The sequence below is a fragment of the Lithobates pipiens genome, unplaced genomic scaffold (genome assembly GCF_037356315.1).
Source record: "Lithobates pipiens isolate NorthernLeopardFrog02 unplaced genomic scaffold, aLitPip1_a1.2 Scaffold_13, whole genome shotgun sequence".
Classification (NCBI taxonomy): Eukaryota; Metazoa; Chordata; class Amphibia; order Anura; family Ranidae; genus Lithobates; species Lithobates pipiens.
In genome coordinates this window covers 403,539,977-403,558,937 of record NW_027507718.1, presented here as the reverse complement: position 1 = coordinate 403,558,937, position 18,961 = coordinate 403,539,977, and the positions used below count along the sequence as shown (strand labels likewise).

Sequence of the window (18,961 nt, the reverse complement as noted above, 5' to 3'; positions counted from 1 at the left end):
AATACGAAGCATTTCTGGACTGTTAATACAATGCCCCCCACACACTTAACTTTGTGATTCTTATTCTTAATTTGAAAGATAGTTTTTAGCCAAGCCAAGTTTTGGAAACCTCTGATTGAAGCAGACATTTCCTAACCTAGAGGTTATTCACTTTATTCAGCGTGAATTGGTATAGGATTACTTCACCAGCAATGATTGCTTCCATTAGAAGCTTCTGAGACTGGTCTTCTCCTTGTGACAGGTCCTTATCTTCCTGGCAGACAAAACACAGACATACATTTATATGTAGACAGCCTATTGCATTAGGGTGTGCACCTCAAAGCTCAAGCACATACTGTATGTGTGTGTGCATGTGTATATATACTGATGGTGTCAGTAGAGCAGTGGACAGTATCAATAGGGCAGTGGTTGGTGTCAGTGGTTATTCTTTTTATTATTTTTTCCAATTTTTTTTTTGTATTATTTTTTTACAATTTTTTAGGAGCTCTGTCGGGGGCTTTAGTGAAATATCAGGGGTTTAAACGGGGAATCTGCGCCACATACGGTGATTAGGCTATGCCCAGGCACATCCAGCACACCCATGTGTGCACACCTATGGATGTAGAGCTGAAGAAGACTGCTGTATAAATCAATCTATTTGATGCATCCAGTCTGTAAAGTAACACAAGAAACGTTTTCTCTTTGCAGGTTGCGGTACAGGCAAGTACCTAAGTGTGAATGCCGAGACGTATAATCTGGGCTGTGATTACTGTGAACCTCTAGTGGAGATTGGTGGGAATAACAACCTTGAGGTCATGGTGTGTGACAACCTGAATCTGCCTTTTAGAGATCAGTGCTTTGACACTGTTATCTCCATTGGAGGTAAGTCTAACACCTTTGTCTCCATTTAGACTGGATTCTTTCCATTTGGACAGATTTTTGTCATTTACATTAATTTATTTTCAACTTGTTTGGAAATATTCCCTGAAGCTGTTGCACAAGGGAATTGATGTAGAAATATAATTAGTGTTCCAAGCAAAAAAACAGTGGTGTAGCGTGGGTTGTCAGCACCGGGGGCAGGGCAAGTAATTTGCGCCTACTAACTTGCGGACTTTTAGCACTCCCCAAGTCCTGTCCCTTCCCTTCCTACAATAGTACTAACCAACCGGATTCCTATACTGACCACTACACTACACTATCCACTACACTGACCCCTCTACTGTCTAGACACTACACTCACCACTATACTGTCCACTACACTGACCACTACACTGACCACTACACTACACTGTCCACTACACTGACCCCTCTACTGTCTAGACACTACACTCACCACTATACTGTCCACTACACTGACCACTACACTGACCACTACACTATACTGTCCACTACACTACACTGACCACTATACTGTCCAATACACTACACTGGCCACTATACGGTCCACTACACTATACTGTCCACTACACTGACCACTATACTGTCCACTACACTATACTGTCCACTACACTACACTGATCACTATACTACACTGATCACTATACTACACTGATCACTATACTGTCCACTACACTACACTGACCACTATACTGTCCACTACACTATACTGTCCACTACACTATACTGACCACTACACTACACTGACCACTATAATACATTGACCACTATACTGTCCACTACACTACACTGACCATTATACTGTCCACTACACTACACTACACTGACCCCCCCCCCCCGCCAGCAACAGGACTCATGATCATGAGGGAGTGTCACCTTCTCTTCTTTGTTCTCCATTGGTCCGGAGGGGAGGAGGAGGTGGAGAAGACAGCGGCGGCTCACAATCTAGATTTCTTGTGTCCCGTGCTCTCCGCCATGTTCAGACTCCGGCTCCCTATGATTAGGCGTATGGGGGCGGCGGGGCTGGCCTGTTAACGATCACGTTTGCTCCTGAAGTCCCGCTGCCGCACATGACCCCATACGCCCAATCATAGGCCGCCAGAGACTGAACGTGGCAGCCAGAGCGTGGGGACACAGGAAAGTAAATTTAGGAGGAGGCAGCCAGAATTTCGCCCCCCCCCCCCCCAAATTTTGCACCCGGGGCCACGGCCCCCTCCGCACCCCCCACGCTATGCCACTGCCCTTGAATATAGATATTTATGAATCAGATGACAAATAATCGCTGTGGGCCAAGTATCTGCACTGGAAGGGTGAGAGAGCATCTTAGTGCTGCACACAATCAATGATACATTGTGTGCCCACTATACATATAGATATACATATAGTGTTGGTAAACTAATGCAATAAACTGCACTGATGGATCTGTTTAGATTTGGTAGTGGTTTTCAGAATAAGAAACAGTCATAGTCATTGGTGTTACTAAGCCATGTTATTTCTGTTATTGGAAACATAGAATTGGTATTGTCTTTGCCCCTTGAGTTAAAATAAGGCAGGTCTTCTAAAAAAGAGAAATAATATAGAGATAAAAATATATTTATATTTGAAAAAGGAGTTTAAAAAAATTACAGAGATCGCAGTACTAACGTCAAAACTATTAGTGTGTACCAGGCTTAACCCTTCCCCTTTGTTCAAAGTGTTTGCAGGCTTCATATACACAGAAGCCAAGGTGCTAAAGAATAAAGCAGAATCAGCAATTATAGCTGTCAAGCAAGAACAGTAAGGAGTTCTCCTTGGTCCTATAATGTACTTCCCAGGTGTTTCTATTAATGGTTTTTGAGAGAAAACCAAGAGGAGAGGGCAGCAACAGTGATCGGGGGAATGCAGATATCACATTGCTGGAGTAGGGCACTTTGAAAGGCAAGTTTACTATAATGTGCAAGTCTGCTTTATACACTTGGGTATTATGTAATGAGCCCTGGAGACCTGCAGTAGCATAGTTCCGCCTTAAGAAGCATTTTTATATATTTACTCCAGGGAACTAATTAAGCTTCATGTGACATTAGAGTGGCACAGGAAACTGTCAGGAGTGACATGCAACACCTTAATGAAGCAAATAAACCCATTTCAGATCTATCGGCACCACCTGCCCCAGTTCCCAATTGTGAGTAGAATAGAAACTAGTGCTGCCCCTAATTAACAGAGGGAATACAGCAGTTTTCCATGTAGAAGCTGCCAACAGAGGCTTACATTCCCCTCTCTGCTCGTGCAGTGATTACACAACAGGAGCAGAGTCTGCAGGGTTAAAGTGATTGTAAAGGTTTTATTTATTTATTTATTGTGAACAAACATGTTATACTTACCTGCTCTGTGCAAGGGTTTGGCACAGAGCGACCTCAAACCTCCTTTTCTGGGGTGTCCCAGAAAAGGCGCTCCTGGCTCTTACTCTTCATTGGGTGCCCCCATGGAGAGACGCTTTCCATGGGGGCACCCGTGCAGGCGCGCCCCTGAGTCCGCCGGACTCGTGCCGTCCCCAGCTCCCGTGTCACTGGATTTGATTGACAGCAGTGGGAGCCAATGACTCCTGCCGCTATCAATCTATCCAATGAGGACCGAGACAGCCGCTGGTTCCTCTCACATACACGGCAGAAAAGAGAACTAATCAATCCTAATTAACAAAGGGGCTTCCACCTCTTTTGTTAATTAGCAATAGCATCTGCTCCATTTTATATGTTTAGAAGAAAGAGTGCTTGCACCACTTTTTGTTAATTCCTCCCAGTATGTTTTACAGAGACATATTGGCAGAGCTCCTCTAAATGCTAAACTGTCTTGAAAATAACAGACATTTAAATTTTCATTTCATGGTACTGTCATTGGCAAGTATATGTCATCATTTACTACCTGTTACCCACAATTTATTTTTTATAGTGGTTGCTTTGACAGCACAGTATTCTACATTACATTTCTCTCCTACTTCTTATTTCTGTCCTGGTCTGTCACTAAGTTTGCTAGTTATCTCCACTGTTCTTTATACTGCTGACTTATTGCAGAGGATTCAAGTATTGTCACTCTTCATAATGTGCATGAAGGTAAGCAATTTGACAGTTTGCTGGTTCTCCCCTGGGAAGATGGCTGATGTCAGTGCTGATGGTTATGAAATGTTACTGAATTGTCCTTCAAATAAAGATTCAAGTTCTATTTTGTATAGTAAAAATTTATTGTATACAATGACAGTGAATAATTTGTCTCACCCGGGTAAGATTTGGGCACATATTAGAATTGAAGAAGCTGTTTAGATAAGCAGCAAATAGCTTTATCATTACAGAAGTTGTTCATTTCAATTTGACTAAAACTAGCTGCAGAAAATCTAATAGTTTGTATGGGGTCTAACTCTACTCTAATTTCCTCAGCAACAACTTTGACTACCGACCTCAACTACTCCAGTCCTTAGAACAGCTACAGTAGGGAAAGGCCTCCTGTTACCACCTGTGAATCTGGGGTTTCCCACTCTGGCGCATAAGTCCTGGGAGCACCCAAGTACAGTACTAGCAACACACATAAAATGGCTTGGAAAAGTGGTAGCTCACTTGCACCTGTGGTTATCAGCTTCAGCTGATAAGACTGCAGTAATGCTGTCCGATGGCCAGGTTTACACTGCATGTGATGTCACATGGTCACATGGGGTGCAGGAGGAAGCTCTGAGTGATTATGAAGTCTCCTGGGATTTCAGTGGTGTGCCGTAGGAAGTCCTGATAATAGATAGACAAATACACAGAGCGTGCCGTAAATCATGGGTCTACAAGCAGTGTTCATTAGGGTTTTTAATGCTGATTTACATGGGGCAAAGTTGTGGGGGAGAGTTTACAACCACTTTAAACGATAAATGTAATTATTGCAGCTATAATTTGAACTAAGAAAATGGTAAAAAAACATTTGCTAGTCAGTTCTTAGTTCACAATGTTCTCATGTTGTTAAGCGATCGAGAAAAAAAGATTATATTTTAAAAGCAAAGTGAAGAACATTTAATAAGAAGTTGACAGATAATGGTGGTTTCTGTTTTTTGTTCTAGTTATTCATCATTTTTCCACCAAACAAAGAAGAATCCGTGCAATAAAAGAAATGTCCAGAATCCTGCTTCCAGGTGGTCAGATAATGTTATATGTATGGGCCATGGAACAAAAGAGCCGCAGGTTTGAAAAGCAAGACGTGTTTGTGCCGTGGAACAAAGCATTGCTGCCTCGATGCACCTCTGACACAAGCCAATGTGAAAGCAGACAGAACTTTTCTTTGAATTCAAAGCAGCACAACACAGCCTTGAAGTCAATGAGAGAGAATGAGACCATTAACTTACATAATCTGAAACAAACACTGGAATCTAAACAAGCACACAATTCTGGCAACTGTATAGCAGCTGAATCATGCTGCATTAAGTTTTCTAATGAAGAAACAAGACTCTACAGTGCCATAGGAAAATCAATCAGGTCCTGGTTCTTCTCTCGATCCCTTGACGAGTCCTCCTTAAGGAGGCAGATTGACAAAATGAAGTCTCTGAGTCCCGTCAGCGGTTGGGTGAATAGTGCTGTATCTGTGCAGCCTTCTCGGCACTGCAGTCTAGATCTTGGACATCAGAGATTAATACTCAAGGAGCACAGTTTTGATGATGATGATGTTTTCATTAAAAACAGTTCCCATGAAAAGCAGCAGTGGTTCCTAACTTTAGATTCCTCAAAAACAGGAAATGGAAGGCACTGTGAACTGGCTCAGGATGGCACAAAGCAAGCCGGCTTTCAGACAGATTCCAAGCACTGCACTTGCATTTGTAGCAATGAGAGTGATAAGTGTACCCAAAGCAGAGTTTTAAAGAGAACATCTACGACTGAGTCCAGCGATTCAGTTCTGGATGAAACAGTAGCTGCCAGCGATCAGGAGGCTGATACTTTAGACTCCAAGGAATTTTTGAGATATTACCATGTGTTCCGTGAGGGAGAATTACGGAGTCTTTTGGAGAGTGATGTCCCAGAACTGCATGTTATCAGTTGCTGCTTTGACCATGGCAACTGGTGTATAATTGCAGAAAAGAAGTTATCTTGTGTTGCAGACAGCTAATATTTACCAAGTTAGCTTGAAGGGAATATGAGATCACTCATTGCTGAATTGCTTTTGGAGGTCCAGTACATGGTCCTGGGATGTCATCCTTATCCTCCCTTGTGTGACATTGATTAATTAGCATAATTTAATGTTTAAGCAATCACTTAAAATGTGTATCTTTAGCATTCCCCTCCTCTTCCAGCCTTAGCCCTTGTACACACGGTCGGAGATTCCGACAACCAAATCCGTCGGATTTTGTCCAAAACTGTTGTATACACACGGTCGGACAAAGTTGTCAGAAAATCCAACGTGATGAAGTTTTTTTTGTTACGATGGGACTACGTTCACGCTAGTAGCCAATAGCTTTGGTGTAGGAATTTGATCTGAGCATGCGTGGCACTTTGTCCGATCGGAATTCTCTACACATGATCGGAGCATTTTGTCGGAAAAATTTACCGACATGTTGGAAAACTTAGAATATCCGACAGAAACAGTCCGATGTAGACCACACACAGTCAGAATATCCGACAAAATGGTCCGATCAGACACATTCCGTCTGAATCTCCGACCGTGTGTACAAGGGCTTACAGGAGGCTATTATGCAAATTGCTGCAGCTGCTCAGCCTACATAAACTAATGACAGACTAACACTGGTTGCTGCTTTTTGTAGCTGCACACCAAGCATTTACCTGCAGACATCCGCTGTCAGCCTGTCATTAATGTATATAGACTGGGCAGGCGCTGTTATTTGCATGACCTGGTCATTCCAGCTGCAAGGATCTGCTGCTGGTATCCAGAGAATCAGTGGCGGCTGATGGTTTATTTTTGGGGGGGGGTTTAAGTGGGTTGTTTGCTACCCCCAAAAGTAAAACACCAGCCGCCACTGATTCTCTGGATACCAGCAGCAGATCCTTGTTCTGTTCGGTCAGGTCACGGACAGAATGGAAGTTCCACTGGTCGGCCATGTCATGGGGATCACGGGTGGCACCACCCCCGTCAGTCAGTCACTTACCCCATCTTGCGGGCAGCGCTCCAGGTGGCAGCGGTATCTCTCCAGGCTGTGGGCGGCTGCTGTCTCGGTTCCCCAGCATCTGCTCCATCCTCCTCCTGGTGGGCAATCCGATCAGATCTCCTTTTGGCCAATCTAGTGGCGGCCTCATGACCCGCTTCAATATTGACCAGGAGGACAATCCGCATTACAACAGCGTGAATATTTATTCGCTAATGTCACATAACTGGGGGAGTCCACCCTTTTTTGAAGCCTATTAGAGCCCCTGGCACTAATTACATGCTTCAAACCCCCCCCCCCCCCCATTGGAATCCATGTGTCCGGCACCTTGTATGTAGATCAGGGGGCCGGGTGCATGGATAGCGGGGGTGTGTCCCTACTGGACATGCTGCCACTCCAGAGAATACACCTAACCAGCCATGTGAAGGAGGCCTTATACTGATGGCATCTACAGAGGGCCAGATTTTGGAGCAGAAATCATAGCTTGTGCCAATATGGTGGTCTGCACACAGCAATGCAGATTAAATGACAACGTGGGCAATAAAGCATCTGCAGTGTGCTTACTGTAAATGCTATATCATTCACAAATGACATGCCTCATACTGTTTGAAGGATAAGGTTGATTAGACTAGGTCCATTTTGTGGTGTCCCAACACTTGATCTATACCTGCTTTTTTCCAAGTCAATGACTAACCAAGTAGTAGGAAGAATAAAGATGACAGCCCTGGACCATGTTCAGATATATCTATATCATCAAGACACTAAACAGGTTCTGTTTAACGTGTCATTAGGTCAGCAGTTTTTGAAAATGTGTAAGTGCCGACATCCACAGTAGAAAATTGTCATTTTTGGATCATAAGCTGCTGTCATTAATTCATTTTGACTTCATCCTGCTGATCCAATTACATTTTAAGCTCATTTGGAGCATACAATGGCATACCTTCATTATCCCCTAAACACTCTGGAGGTATCTATGGTACATGGCTTCAGGTATGGTCAGCCCATATCAAATTGATAGCTTGTGAGAGATTTCTTTACTTCCCTCTAAAGGTGCAGTTGGTATGGTTCATCTGAACTCAATTTTATAGTTTACCTGAAGGCGAGATCTCATGCTGCTGCACAATCATTGAGATACAATGTTATTCTACTGGCACAGTTCTATGTGAAGACTGGACTTCAGACCACCAAGCAGTGTAAACAATCCCTTCACTTGCAAGTGGTCATTATGATCCATGGACCGCTCTGTCACTGTACAGGTTCGGAAGCAATCAACAGACTTTAGTTTACCCCACAAATAGTGTTTTTAATAACTGTAAACCTGTCTTTTGTTTTAACATAAAATCAAAGATGAGTATTGGTTCTGTATTTTAATGTATTTTGTTTTTGTATGGTAACATCACTATTTTGTTATTTATTTAATTTGCTATTAGTGCATACAACAATACTTGAAACTATTTTATACAAATTAGCCATTTGCTCATTATCCTATATTTTTACTATGCATGTTTCTCTACTGTAATTGTTAATTTATTTTAATACAAAAAAAATGAGTATTAAAGCAATACTATGTGTGAAAAATATTGTCATTCTCATATCCACAATTGTAACTTAATATTAGTTATGGTGGTTTTGTCCAGACTTATAATGTGTTCAACATAACTACAGATGCGTCATTTGAATACAAGTTAATTTGCTATTATGTATTAGGTATTTTAATTTGCTGAATATTCAATAATTAAAGTGGATGATGTTCATAACTATCAGCATTGCTATATTTATTGCATGGCGTGTTAGTATAATATTCAGGTAGGTAAAATTAATTAATTTACGGAATAATAATTTTCCGATTAAAACCTGTAAAATATGGCTGCCCTCTTTTTGAAAATGCTAGTTGCCTGGCAATCACTAACAGTAATCATTTCAAAATCTCTGATGGGGACTAAGTATGCAGTAAATGATACATTTAATTCTATATACAGTAAAATAAGCATTGAAGACATCACCATTTTTCTAGGTAAATATATTTCTAACGGTGTTATTGACATGAAATATTCACCACGTCGGTAACAGCCCATGTAATAAATTCATACAACAAAACCAAAACAAATAGGTTCAGAAATGAAGTTATGTGTAATAAAATGGAATGACACAGGGACAAAGTATTAAACACACAAACTGAAATTTATTTAATCCTTTGTACAAAATCCTTTGATGGTAATGGCAGCTTCAAGATGCCTCCTGTATGGAGAAACTAGTTACATGCATTGCTCAGGTGTGATTTTGGCCCATTCTTCCACACAAATAGTCTTCAAATCATGAAGGTCCTGTGGGCATCCTCTACGACAGGGCTCGACAAACCCCAGGCGCCAGGTCGCCAATGCGACCAGAAATCGCAACATGGCGCCTAAGGTGCCACCAGCCCACTCACTATTGATGCCTCAGACATGCAGCGCATGAACACTGACCGCCGTCCTCCTCCCTCCTCCACACTCAGCGGCGCCGTGCTAAGTGTGTGAAACTGACAAGCAACGGAGAGAGGAGGATCTGTCAGATTTCAATTTGATGTCGGGGTGGGCGGGACCCGGCCGGGGTGGGCGGGACATGGTCAGGGTGGGGGTGGGACCCAGCAGCTATCAAACACCAGCCAATGGGATCCTGGCGGGCCGCTACGTGGATGTGGCCCCGCCCCTTTTCTTAAGCAGCCCAATTGTTGGCTGGTGTTTGATAGCTAAGTCCCGCCCACCCGGCCAGGCCCCGCCCACCCCGCCCGGGTCCCGCCCATTCCGACATTAAGCTCAATTCTGACAGCTCCTCTGTTACATTTCAGTAACAGTGCTCCGTGTGAAACCTGCCAGCGCCAACCAGTGCCATCTGCCAGTGCCACCACCAATCAGTGCCACCTGCCACTGCCAATCAGTGCCACCTGCCAGTGTCAGTGCCACCACCAATCAATACCACCTGCAACCACCAACCAGTGCCACCGCCAATCAGTGCCACCTACCAGTGCCACCTGCCAGTGACAATCAGTGCCAGCTGCTAGTGCCAACCAGTGCCACCTGCCAGTGCCGAGTGTCACCGACAATCCGTGCCACCTGCCAGTGCCATCTGCCACCGCCAATCAGTGGCACCTGCCACCGCCAATCAGTGCCACCGCCAACCAGTGCCACCTGCCAGTGCCACCACCAATCAGTGCCAACTAGTGCCACCACCAACCAGTGCCACCTGCCAACACCAACCAGTGCCACCGCCAATCAGTGCCATCTGCCAGTGACAACTAGTGCCACCACCAACCAGGGCCACCTGCCAGTTCCAAACCAGTGCCACCTGCCAATCAGTGCCACCTGCCAGTGCCAATAGTGCCACCTGCCAGTTCCAAACCAGTGCCACGTGCCAGTGCCACCTGCCAGTGCCAATAGTGCCACCTGCCAGTTCCAAACCAGTGTCACCTGCCAATGCCAACCAGTGTCACCTGCCAATGCCATCTGGCAGTTCCACGTGCCTGCCAGTGGCAACCAGTGCCATCTGCCAGTGCCACCTGCCACCGCTAATCAGTGCCACCTGCCAGTGCCAACTAGTGCCACTGCCAATCAGTGCCACCTGCCACTACCAATCAGTGCAACGTGCCACCTGCCAGTGCCACCGCCAACCAGTGCCATCTGCCAGTGACAACTAGTGCCACCGACAACCAGGGCCACCTGCCATAACCAACCAGGGCCACCTGCCACTTCCAAACCAGTGCCACCTGCCAATCAGTGCCACATGCCAGTGCCACCTGCCAGTTCCAAACCAGTGTCATCTGCCAGTTCCAACCAGTGTCACCTGCCAGTGCCATCTGGCAGTTCCACGTTCCTGCCAGTGGCAACCAGTGCCACCTGCCAGTGCCAGCCAGTTCCATCTGTTGCCAGCCTTACTCTGTAACAGCATTTCATTGGAGTTATTGACTTGTGAGTTAGGGATAGGGGGTGAAAATGAGTGGCCTTACCCCGGGAGCTGACAATCCATACCACTCTAAAAAAAAAAATAATAAAATAAAAACTGGCTCCTAACTTTTTTAACCGACTCCTAAATTTAAAGAAAATTTGTCAACCCCTGCTCTACAAACTTTGATCTTTAGTTCTTTCCGTAGATTTTCTATTGGATTCAAGTTAGGTGATTGGCTGGCCATTCTAGCAGCTTTACTTTCTTTCTTTGAAACAATTTGAGAGTTTCCGCGGCTGTGTGTTTGGGATCATTGTCATGAATCTGCAGTAATGTTTCCTGCCGTGTCTGTTTGCTCACTGATCTGTGTATCAGCTTAGGGACCGTGCTCTCACACCTGTATGTTTAAGAAATATTCTCTTAACATGGCTCCACCCCAGGAACAAGAAACACTATTTAATTTCATGCACTGCAAGCTAGCTTTGCCCAAGCAACAGTTGTGTTTAGGCTTCTGGTGTGGCGTCCTGCTGTATGTTATCTCTGACTTCCATGTACCGGCTGTGGCATGTCCTTCTGACCTTTCCTGTCTGCTAGTAACCCGACCTTAGTTTGCCTTCTGACCATTCCTGTCTGCTATTAACCGTGACCTTGGCATGCCTTCTGACCATTCCTGTCTGCTAGTAACCCTGACCTTGGCATGCCTTCTGACCATTCCTGTCTGCTAGTAACCCTTCCTGATCATCCCTGTCTGCTAGTTTCCCCCGACCTTAGCTTGTTCTCCTGTGCTTAACCCTGAACTGCTGCTTCCGCTCTGTCCTCCAGGGCCAATCCATGAGCATGAGCTGAGAGACACCGGGGGCTGCGACCTGCAGTCATCTGCAGCCAAATCCATCCTCACCACTAGATGTTCCGGTGAATACTTGCTGGCTCTTAAACTACGCGCCCTGGGGTATATTATGCTCTAGCTTCCTTCTTGTTCCGTGTCAGTGTTCAGATGGAGATGCTTTCCTGAACCACCAGAGCTCCATCCACAGCAATCAGCCATATGTTCCACAACCTTAGTGGTGTGCTCCTAACTCCAGTGGTGTGCATCTGTCACATGGCCTCAGGTGACCTGACAATCATTGTCTTGCTGAAATGTCCACCTTTGTTTCATCTTCATCAACCTGGTAGATGGCAGCTGATTTTTATCAAGAATGTCTTGGTATATTTTTCCATTCATCCTTCCTTCAATGATATGATGTTTGCCAGTACTGTATGCTGAAAAACAGACCCACACCATGATGTTCCCTCCAAACTTCACTGTTGGTATGGGGATGTTTTGGGGGTGATGTGCAGTGCCATTTGACCTCCAAACATGGTGTGTATTATAGCATCCAAAGAGTAACATTTTGGTCTCATCTGACCAGACTATATTCTAAAAGACAAAAACAAAACATCCCATAGCGCAACTAACCAACCAGTCTGCTGACCAATCCGATTAACCTGTCCAAAAGTCTGCATTTAAAACAGGGGTTTAGTTAGCACGCATTTGCAAACGCATGAGTAAGCTGCAAGACCTCTTCACAGCACCTTGTGTATGCTCGCAGTCCTAAAAGCTACTGAATTTAGGAGTGCCTGCACAATGGGAGCACATGCATTCAATGGATAGATGAGAGGCAGGTGGGCCGGAAGCAGCCCAATCCCCCTTAAAGAAACAGGAACACACTGGACACCCGGCACGTAGCACAGTGGCAGCAAAGGTGCCCAGTGTGTCCCTGCACCATATTTACAGTAACAAACAAATGGCCCCTGCCCCCACCTTTAACTGGCCTTTACAGCAAGGAGCACAAGGAAGGGCATACACATAAAAGACAAAAACAGAAATTCCATATCTCAACTCACCAACCAGACTATATATCTAAATGTTGTGCAGCAAACTTTAAACAAGCTTCCATATGCTTTTTCTTCAGCAAAGGAGTCTTGCGTGGTAAGCGTGCATACAAGCCATGGTGGTTGAGTGCATTTCTTATTGTTTTCTTTGAAACAATTGTACCTGCTAATTCCAGGTCTTTCTGAAGCTCTCCACAAGTGGTCCTTGTCTCTTGGACAACTCTTCTGATAATTATTTTTACTCCTCAGTCAGAAACCTTGCAGGGAGCACCTAGTCATGGCCGGTTTATGGTAAAATTGTGTTCTTTCCACTTCTGGATTATGGCCCCAGCAGTGCTTACTGGAACATTAAGAAGTTTAGAGAATCCTTCTGTAACCATTGTTATCAGTATGTTTTGCAACAATAAGAGTGCAAACATTTACATATATATTAGGGCTGTGGAAATTTAAGATTAATTCCTTGATTAATCGTTAATTTTTTTTATCAATCAAAATTCTTTTGAATCGGTACTCACCTCTCCGCCGGCTTCCATGTCTTCGGGGAGTTCCATCAGAGATCCAGTGACATCACTGGACTCCTCCCCCCTTCCCCAAGTGCCTCCGCCTGCTAACGAAGGGAAGGGGGGAGGAATCCGGTGACGCTGAAGTTCTGATTGAACGTAACGTGTACGGGGGAAGAGCTACGCATGACGTCACCCGCTGCTACCCTATGGAACTAACACGATTGTCTGCTTTACATGCTGTGTTTTTATCATCTTTATGTGAGTAGTTTGTGTTTGAACACAAAAATGTAATCTTATACTTAAGCGGTGAGCACTTAGATCTTTTCTTTCTACCCATGACCCGGCGTCCTTGCTGAGATCTAAGGAGACGTGAGAGAAGTTTATGGTCCGTGTTAACCCTTTTGATACCTGCTTGCATGACCACCTGTTTGCACAGGGGCCCATGCCATAAGGTGAGAGTGATTAGTTAGACCAGAGATGGAGGGATTGGCAGGCTATTGTGGAAAAAAAATGACTTACGCCAGTTCTACAGTTTGAATTTAAAATGTATTTGTGTGAACTGTGAAGTTAAGTCATCGATTGTGGAAACTAGTGTTGGGTGATTGTATATAGTGTATACCACATTTACCACTGACTAATGCAGAGTTGCAATGCAAGGAGATCAGCTAAAAGTAGTTGGATCTGTATGTGCGTTATAATTAATCGAAATTAGTCGATTAATCAATTAAAAAAACAAAACGATTAATCAAACATGAAAATTTTAATCAGTAACAGCCCTAATATATATATACTTTTCTGAATGAAATTGATACTTATGAGCATCGCTGAGGCACGATTTCAGGAGCACTAGGCACTTTAAGTAGAGGATTTTGTGCATTCTTAGCAAATGTATTGTGGATTGCTTTTAAACATAGTGCATATATATATATTTTTTTTTTTTTTTTGTAAATTTTTGGTCTTTGATTCAATATAACAGCGAGTCATATAGAGTGTCACATCAGGCCATGTAATACTGCACCCCAGAACAGTGCCATACCTACCCCCCCTCATTTTATATTGCATTTATATTGCACTTAGGTGGTTGTATCAGTAGGGGCAGCAGTTCTCTCTCTCTTCATTCAATTCTGTAAGTGCAGGTCCATCAACATATATTTTTTCTTTGCTTTTACCCATCACGAGATGTTTTTTATGTGACATCTTGGTAAATGAGACAAGTTTTTATAGGCCATCAGTTTAGACTGAGCCAGATGATATTAATTTGCACTGGCAAGGAGCATGATTGCTTTCTATTTACAGATAGATTTCAGCTGGTGTCTTTCCTTTCCATGCCTTTTTGCACCTCCCTTTCTTTATCTGTTCAATACTTTTTTCCCTGTGCCACGCCATTTTATTACACATTACTTAATTTCTAAACGTATTTGTTTTGGTTTCTTTGTATGCCAACATGTGGTGGGAATTTCACGTCAATAGCACCTTTAGAAATAGATTTACCTAGAAAAATGGTGGCATGTTCAATACTTTTACCTGCTGTGTATATGTATGTATATATATGTATATATATATATATATATATATATATATATATATATATATAAATTATCCCCTGTTTTAAAGAAAAATTAATTAATTAAAACCGTGCTCTCTATAACGTGTAACTACAAAATTGCAAGACGAGTGCAAGTGCATTAATTATATTAATTTCTTACCACCAAAAAAATCAATATATATGTAGCACTGACCCCCGAAGGAACGGCTCATTTAATTGGGCTTACCGTTACCTTCTTCACCTCGTGTCTGTCTAGGGGTTTCCTGAGGTAGATGGCCCACCAAGAACTGCAGAGACTGACACCAGATCCACTTGAAGGGATTTTTATTTGCAAAAGAAATAATTAATGGACACAGTCTCTCAACGTAGGGTTAGAGGGTTTAGGTGGGAAAAGTCCAGGTACTCTTAGTGCTAAGTCAGTATGAAAAAAACACGTCTTTCATATCAGGAAATCCAGAGAATAGCCACTCACAGCTGGATCCTCACCCTTATTAGATAGTCCTTCTCTCACCAGGTCTAGCAACCAACAAGGTGTTTAAATCAGATACAAGTCTCTGCCACAGACTTGGTGTAGAACACTTTGGTAAAACTGAAAAATTGTAGACAACTTGTAGAACCCTCGTATGATACCAGTGTCTTGCAGCCGGTTCGGCGATAGCACACGAGATTGGATTAACTTGGGGTCTTCCAACTGGTCCAGGCTTTTGTTGAGAAGCCAACCCTTGCGTGGCATTCTCCCAAAGAGTCCTCCCCTAGAAACCTTCGCAGTTGCTGGGCCTCTCCACCAGTCGAGACGGCACCGGACCACCTCTGAATCCTTCCTTCAGTTTCCTTATCTCGGGCTAGCCAGCCCCGAGGTTTGAAGTCGGTGGATCTGCACCTCAGGCCATGGCAGTCCTGGGGGCTGGTCAGGAGTACCAGGACCAAACAGTCAGAAAACACTTCTGGACCGGAACCCCGAAACACGTGACATCCGCACCTTAAAGCGGAGTTCCACCCTAAAGTGGAACTTCCGCTCATCGGAACCCTCCCCCCCTCTGGTGTGACATTTGGCACCTTTCAGGGGGGAGGGGGGTGCAGATACCTGTCTAAGACAGGTATTTGCACCCACTTCCAGGAATAGACTCCCGGAATTTCCAATCTGAACTTTTTCCGACTGAAAAATTGAGAACATGCTCTCAATCTTTTGCTGGCGGAAATTCCGCCAGAAAAAGTCAGATGGAGCATACACACGGTTGAATTTTTCGACCAAAAGCTCTCATCGGTCTTTTGCTGGCCAAATTTCCGATCGTGTGTACGGGGCACAAAAGTGTCCAGTACAATTCCAGGGGGAAATGTGATACTCACAATTACTATTGCATCAGCTTCTTCTTAGTTCCCATTCTGGGGCTACCTATCCCTTGAAGGTTAGAACACACACCCAGCTTCTCTTCTACTTCTTGGGTACTCTCTTGCTTCAACCTCCCACCTCTAAGTCTCACCCATACCAAAGAACTTTGGGAAACCTCTCTCTTTGCCTACAGGATGGATTTTACAGTGGAGGGGAAATAAACCTTTCCTACATGTTGGTGGGGTGTTTTGCCAGTACAGTTGTAGTTGAGGCTTGTCATAAATTAGGCTATATCTTATATAGAGAAATACAATAATTTTACATTACATAATCTTTTATCCTGTATAATATAAAAATAGAAAATTGCATTATGGGGGTTATTTACCAAAGGTAAATCCACTTTGCACTGCTGGTGCACTTGGAAGTGCACTTAGAAGTGCAGTCGCTGTTAATCTAAGGCCGCGTACACACGCGGGGACTGTTCGCCCAACTTTGTCCGCTGAACAGTGTTTCGGCGGACAGTCCGCTCGTGTGTGGGCTTTCAGCGGACAGTTTCAGCGAACAGTCCGCTGAACAAGGTTTTTCGGAATATCCGAAAAACTGTCCGCTGAAACTTTGTTTCAGCGAACAGTCCCCTCGTGTGTAGGCTTGTTCGTCAAACTAAGTTCCGCGCATGCTCAGAAAGGATTTACACGCCGAAAGTTATAATGCAGTGTATAGGACGTCGTATTTTTCGTCCCGTCGTACGTGCCGTTCACGTCATCGCGCACGGTTTCAGCAAACTGTTCGTTCGTCGTGTGTGGCCATGTCCGTCCATGCTAATTTTGAGCGGACTGTTCGCTGAAACTGTTTGACGGACAAAGTTGGGCGAACAGTCCCCGCGTGTGTACGCGGCCTAAGGGGTAGAGCTGAAATGAGGGGAGGCTCTGCTGATTTCATCATCCAATCATGTGCAAGCTAAAATGCTGTTTTTTATTTTCCTTGCATGTCCCCCTCGGATCTACAGTGACTTTACTTCCAAGTGCACTTGCAGTGCACCGTGAATTTGCCTTTTGTAAATAACGCACTATATTTCTTATCAGAAGTATTTTAGGTTTCTTACCCCATCCAGCTTTACATCATCAGGGAGCGTTCTCCTTCTCTGCACTCTTCAGTGTGGAACTCCTACAAACCTCCACCCTTGTTCTTCCCATGTTGTGTAATCCTTCTGCTGGAGCTGTGTATTTACAGGCTGCTGCAGATAGACACGGGGATATTTTACTTTTATGGAGTAACAGCACTGATTGTTCCTTCATAAGCATAAAAGAACAGTTAGCTTAAAGAGGGGACAGTAGCTCAGTGCTGGCTGTGCCTCTCCCACATAAACACCCATAAATTGGGCTTCAGAATGGGGTGGAGCTAAAGCCTGAAAAAGAGGTGCCTTTAATCCAAAATGGGGCCACTGATTGGATCAGGAGCTAGTGCAAATAAAAAAAATGGGAGAATTCTCTTGGAGTCCATGCACACTGGGCATAAAAACTGCTGCTTATACAAGTGTTTTGTGTTTTTCTTCAGCTTCTGGAAGCAGCTCTATGTTAGACTATGTGTCCATGCACATTAGGAAGGTTATGGGCATATTTATATAAAACCCCTTCAGAATTACATTTTTGGGAAGAGCTTTCGGGCAGAAAAAAACACTTAAAGTGATTGTAAAACAACCAATTCAATTTAAAAGATAAATAAAAGGCAAAACATTTTTTTATAGATATAAAACATATATAAATACCTTTTTTCCATTTTTTTTAAGTGATCACATTCCCTCGGTTTGAGCTGGGGGAGGAGGAGAAGCAGCAGTACACTGAACTTCCCAGAGAATGGCTGGGAAGGGAGGGGGTGTTAGGACAAGTCTGCTTATTGGAAGAAAGCAGGCAAAGTTCCCAGCACAGATGGAGAACTGACCGTGCTGTGCTCTTCTGCTTAGTATGGTCAGTTTTTAATAGAAAAGCAGAGGGACTGGCAGGAATGCCAGTGATTTCATACAGGAAGCAATAAAAAGAGGACAGGATACTTTCTCCTACAAATACAAGGTACAGCACGCTTACCCATGGTTGGGAAATGTTAGATGTGAGCTTGTTGTCGGGAAGTCCGACCGCGTGTATGCTCCATCAAACATTTGCTGTCGGACTTTCCACCAACAAATGTTTGATAGCAGGTTCTCAAATTTTCCTCCAACAAAACCTTGTCAGAAAGTCCGATCGTGTGTACACAAGTCCGTTGCACAAAAGTTCATGCATGCTCGGAATCAAGCAGAAGGAGCCGCACTGGCTATTGAATTAAATTTTTCTCAGCTCGTCGTACGTCTTGTACGTCACCGCGTTCCTACGTTCGTAATTGTTGGCCAAAATTTTTGTGACCGTGTGTATGCAAGACAAGCTTGAGCCACCAAAAATCCACAGTTTTGTTGTCGGAAAGTCCGATCGTGTGTACGCGGCATAACACTTATAAAGGCGGCATTTAGAAGCGTTCAACGTTTACAAATGTAGATTGAAAAATGAGCAGAGGGGAATGATTTGGAAAAAAACACTTTTAACCACTTGCCGCCCGCCCTATAGGGAATTGACGGCGGCAAAGTGGTTTCATAATCCTAACCGGACGTCATATGACGTGATTAGGATTATGAGCCGCTGCGCGCCCCCGGGGGCGCGCATCGCGGCGATCGTTGTTGCGGGGTGTCAGTCTGACACCCGGCAACTACGATCTCGGTAAAGAGTCTCCGACGGAGACTCTTTACCATGTGATCAGCCGTGTCCAATCACGGCTGATCACAGTGTAAATGGGAAGAG

The 18,961-nt window shown here is 44.1% G+C and overlaps 1 protein-coding gene across 1 annotated transcript in view; it reads left to right on the top strand.

Moving 5' to 3' along the window:
* Positions 1 to 8,727, top strand: part of TRMT9B (tRNA methyltransferase 9B (putative)) — a 100,908-nt gene extending 92,181 nt beyond the window's left edge. The window contains exons 3-4 of the mRNA XM_077477433.1: positions 688 to 861; positions 4,943 to 8,727. Of these exons, the coding sequence (XP_077333559.1) occupies positions 688 to 861; positions 4,943 to 5,979 (1,211 nt within the window). The 3' untranslated portion in view covers positions 5,980 to 8,727. The remainder of the gene's footprint in view (positions 1 to 687; positions 862 to 4,942) is intronic.
* The last annotated feature ends 10,234 nt before the right edge of the window (positions 8,728 to 18,961 follow it).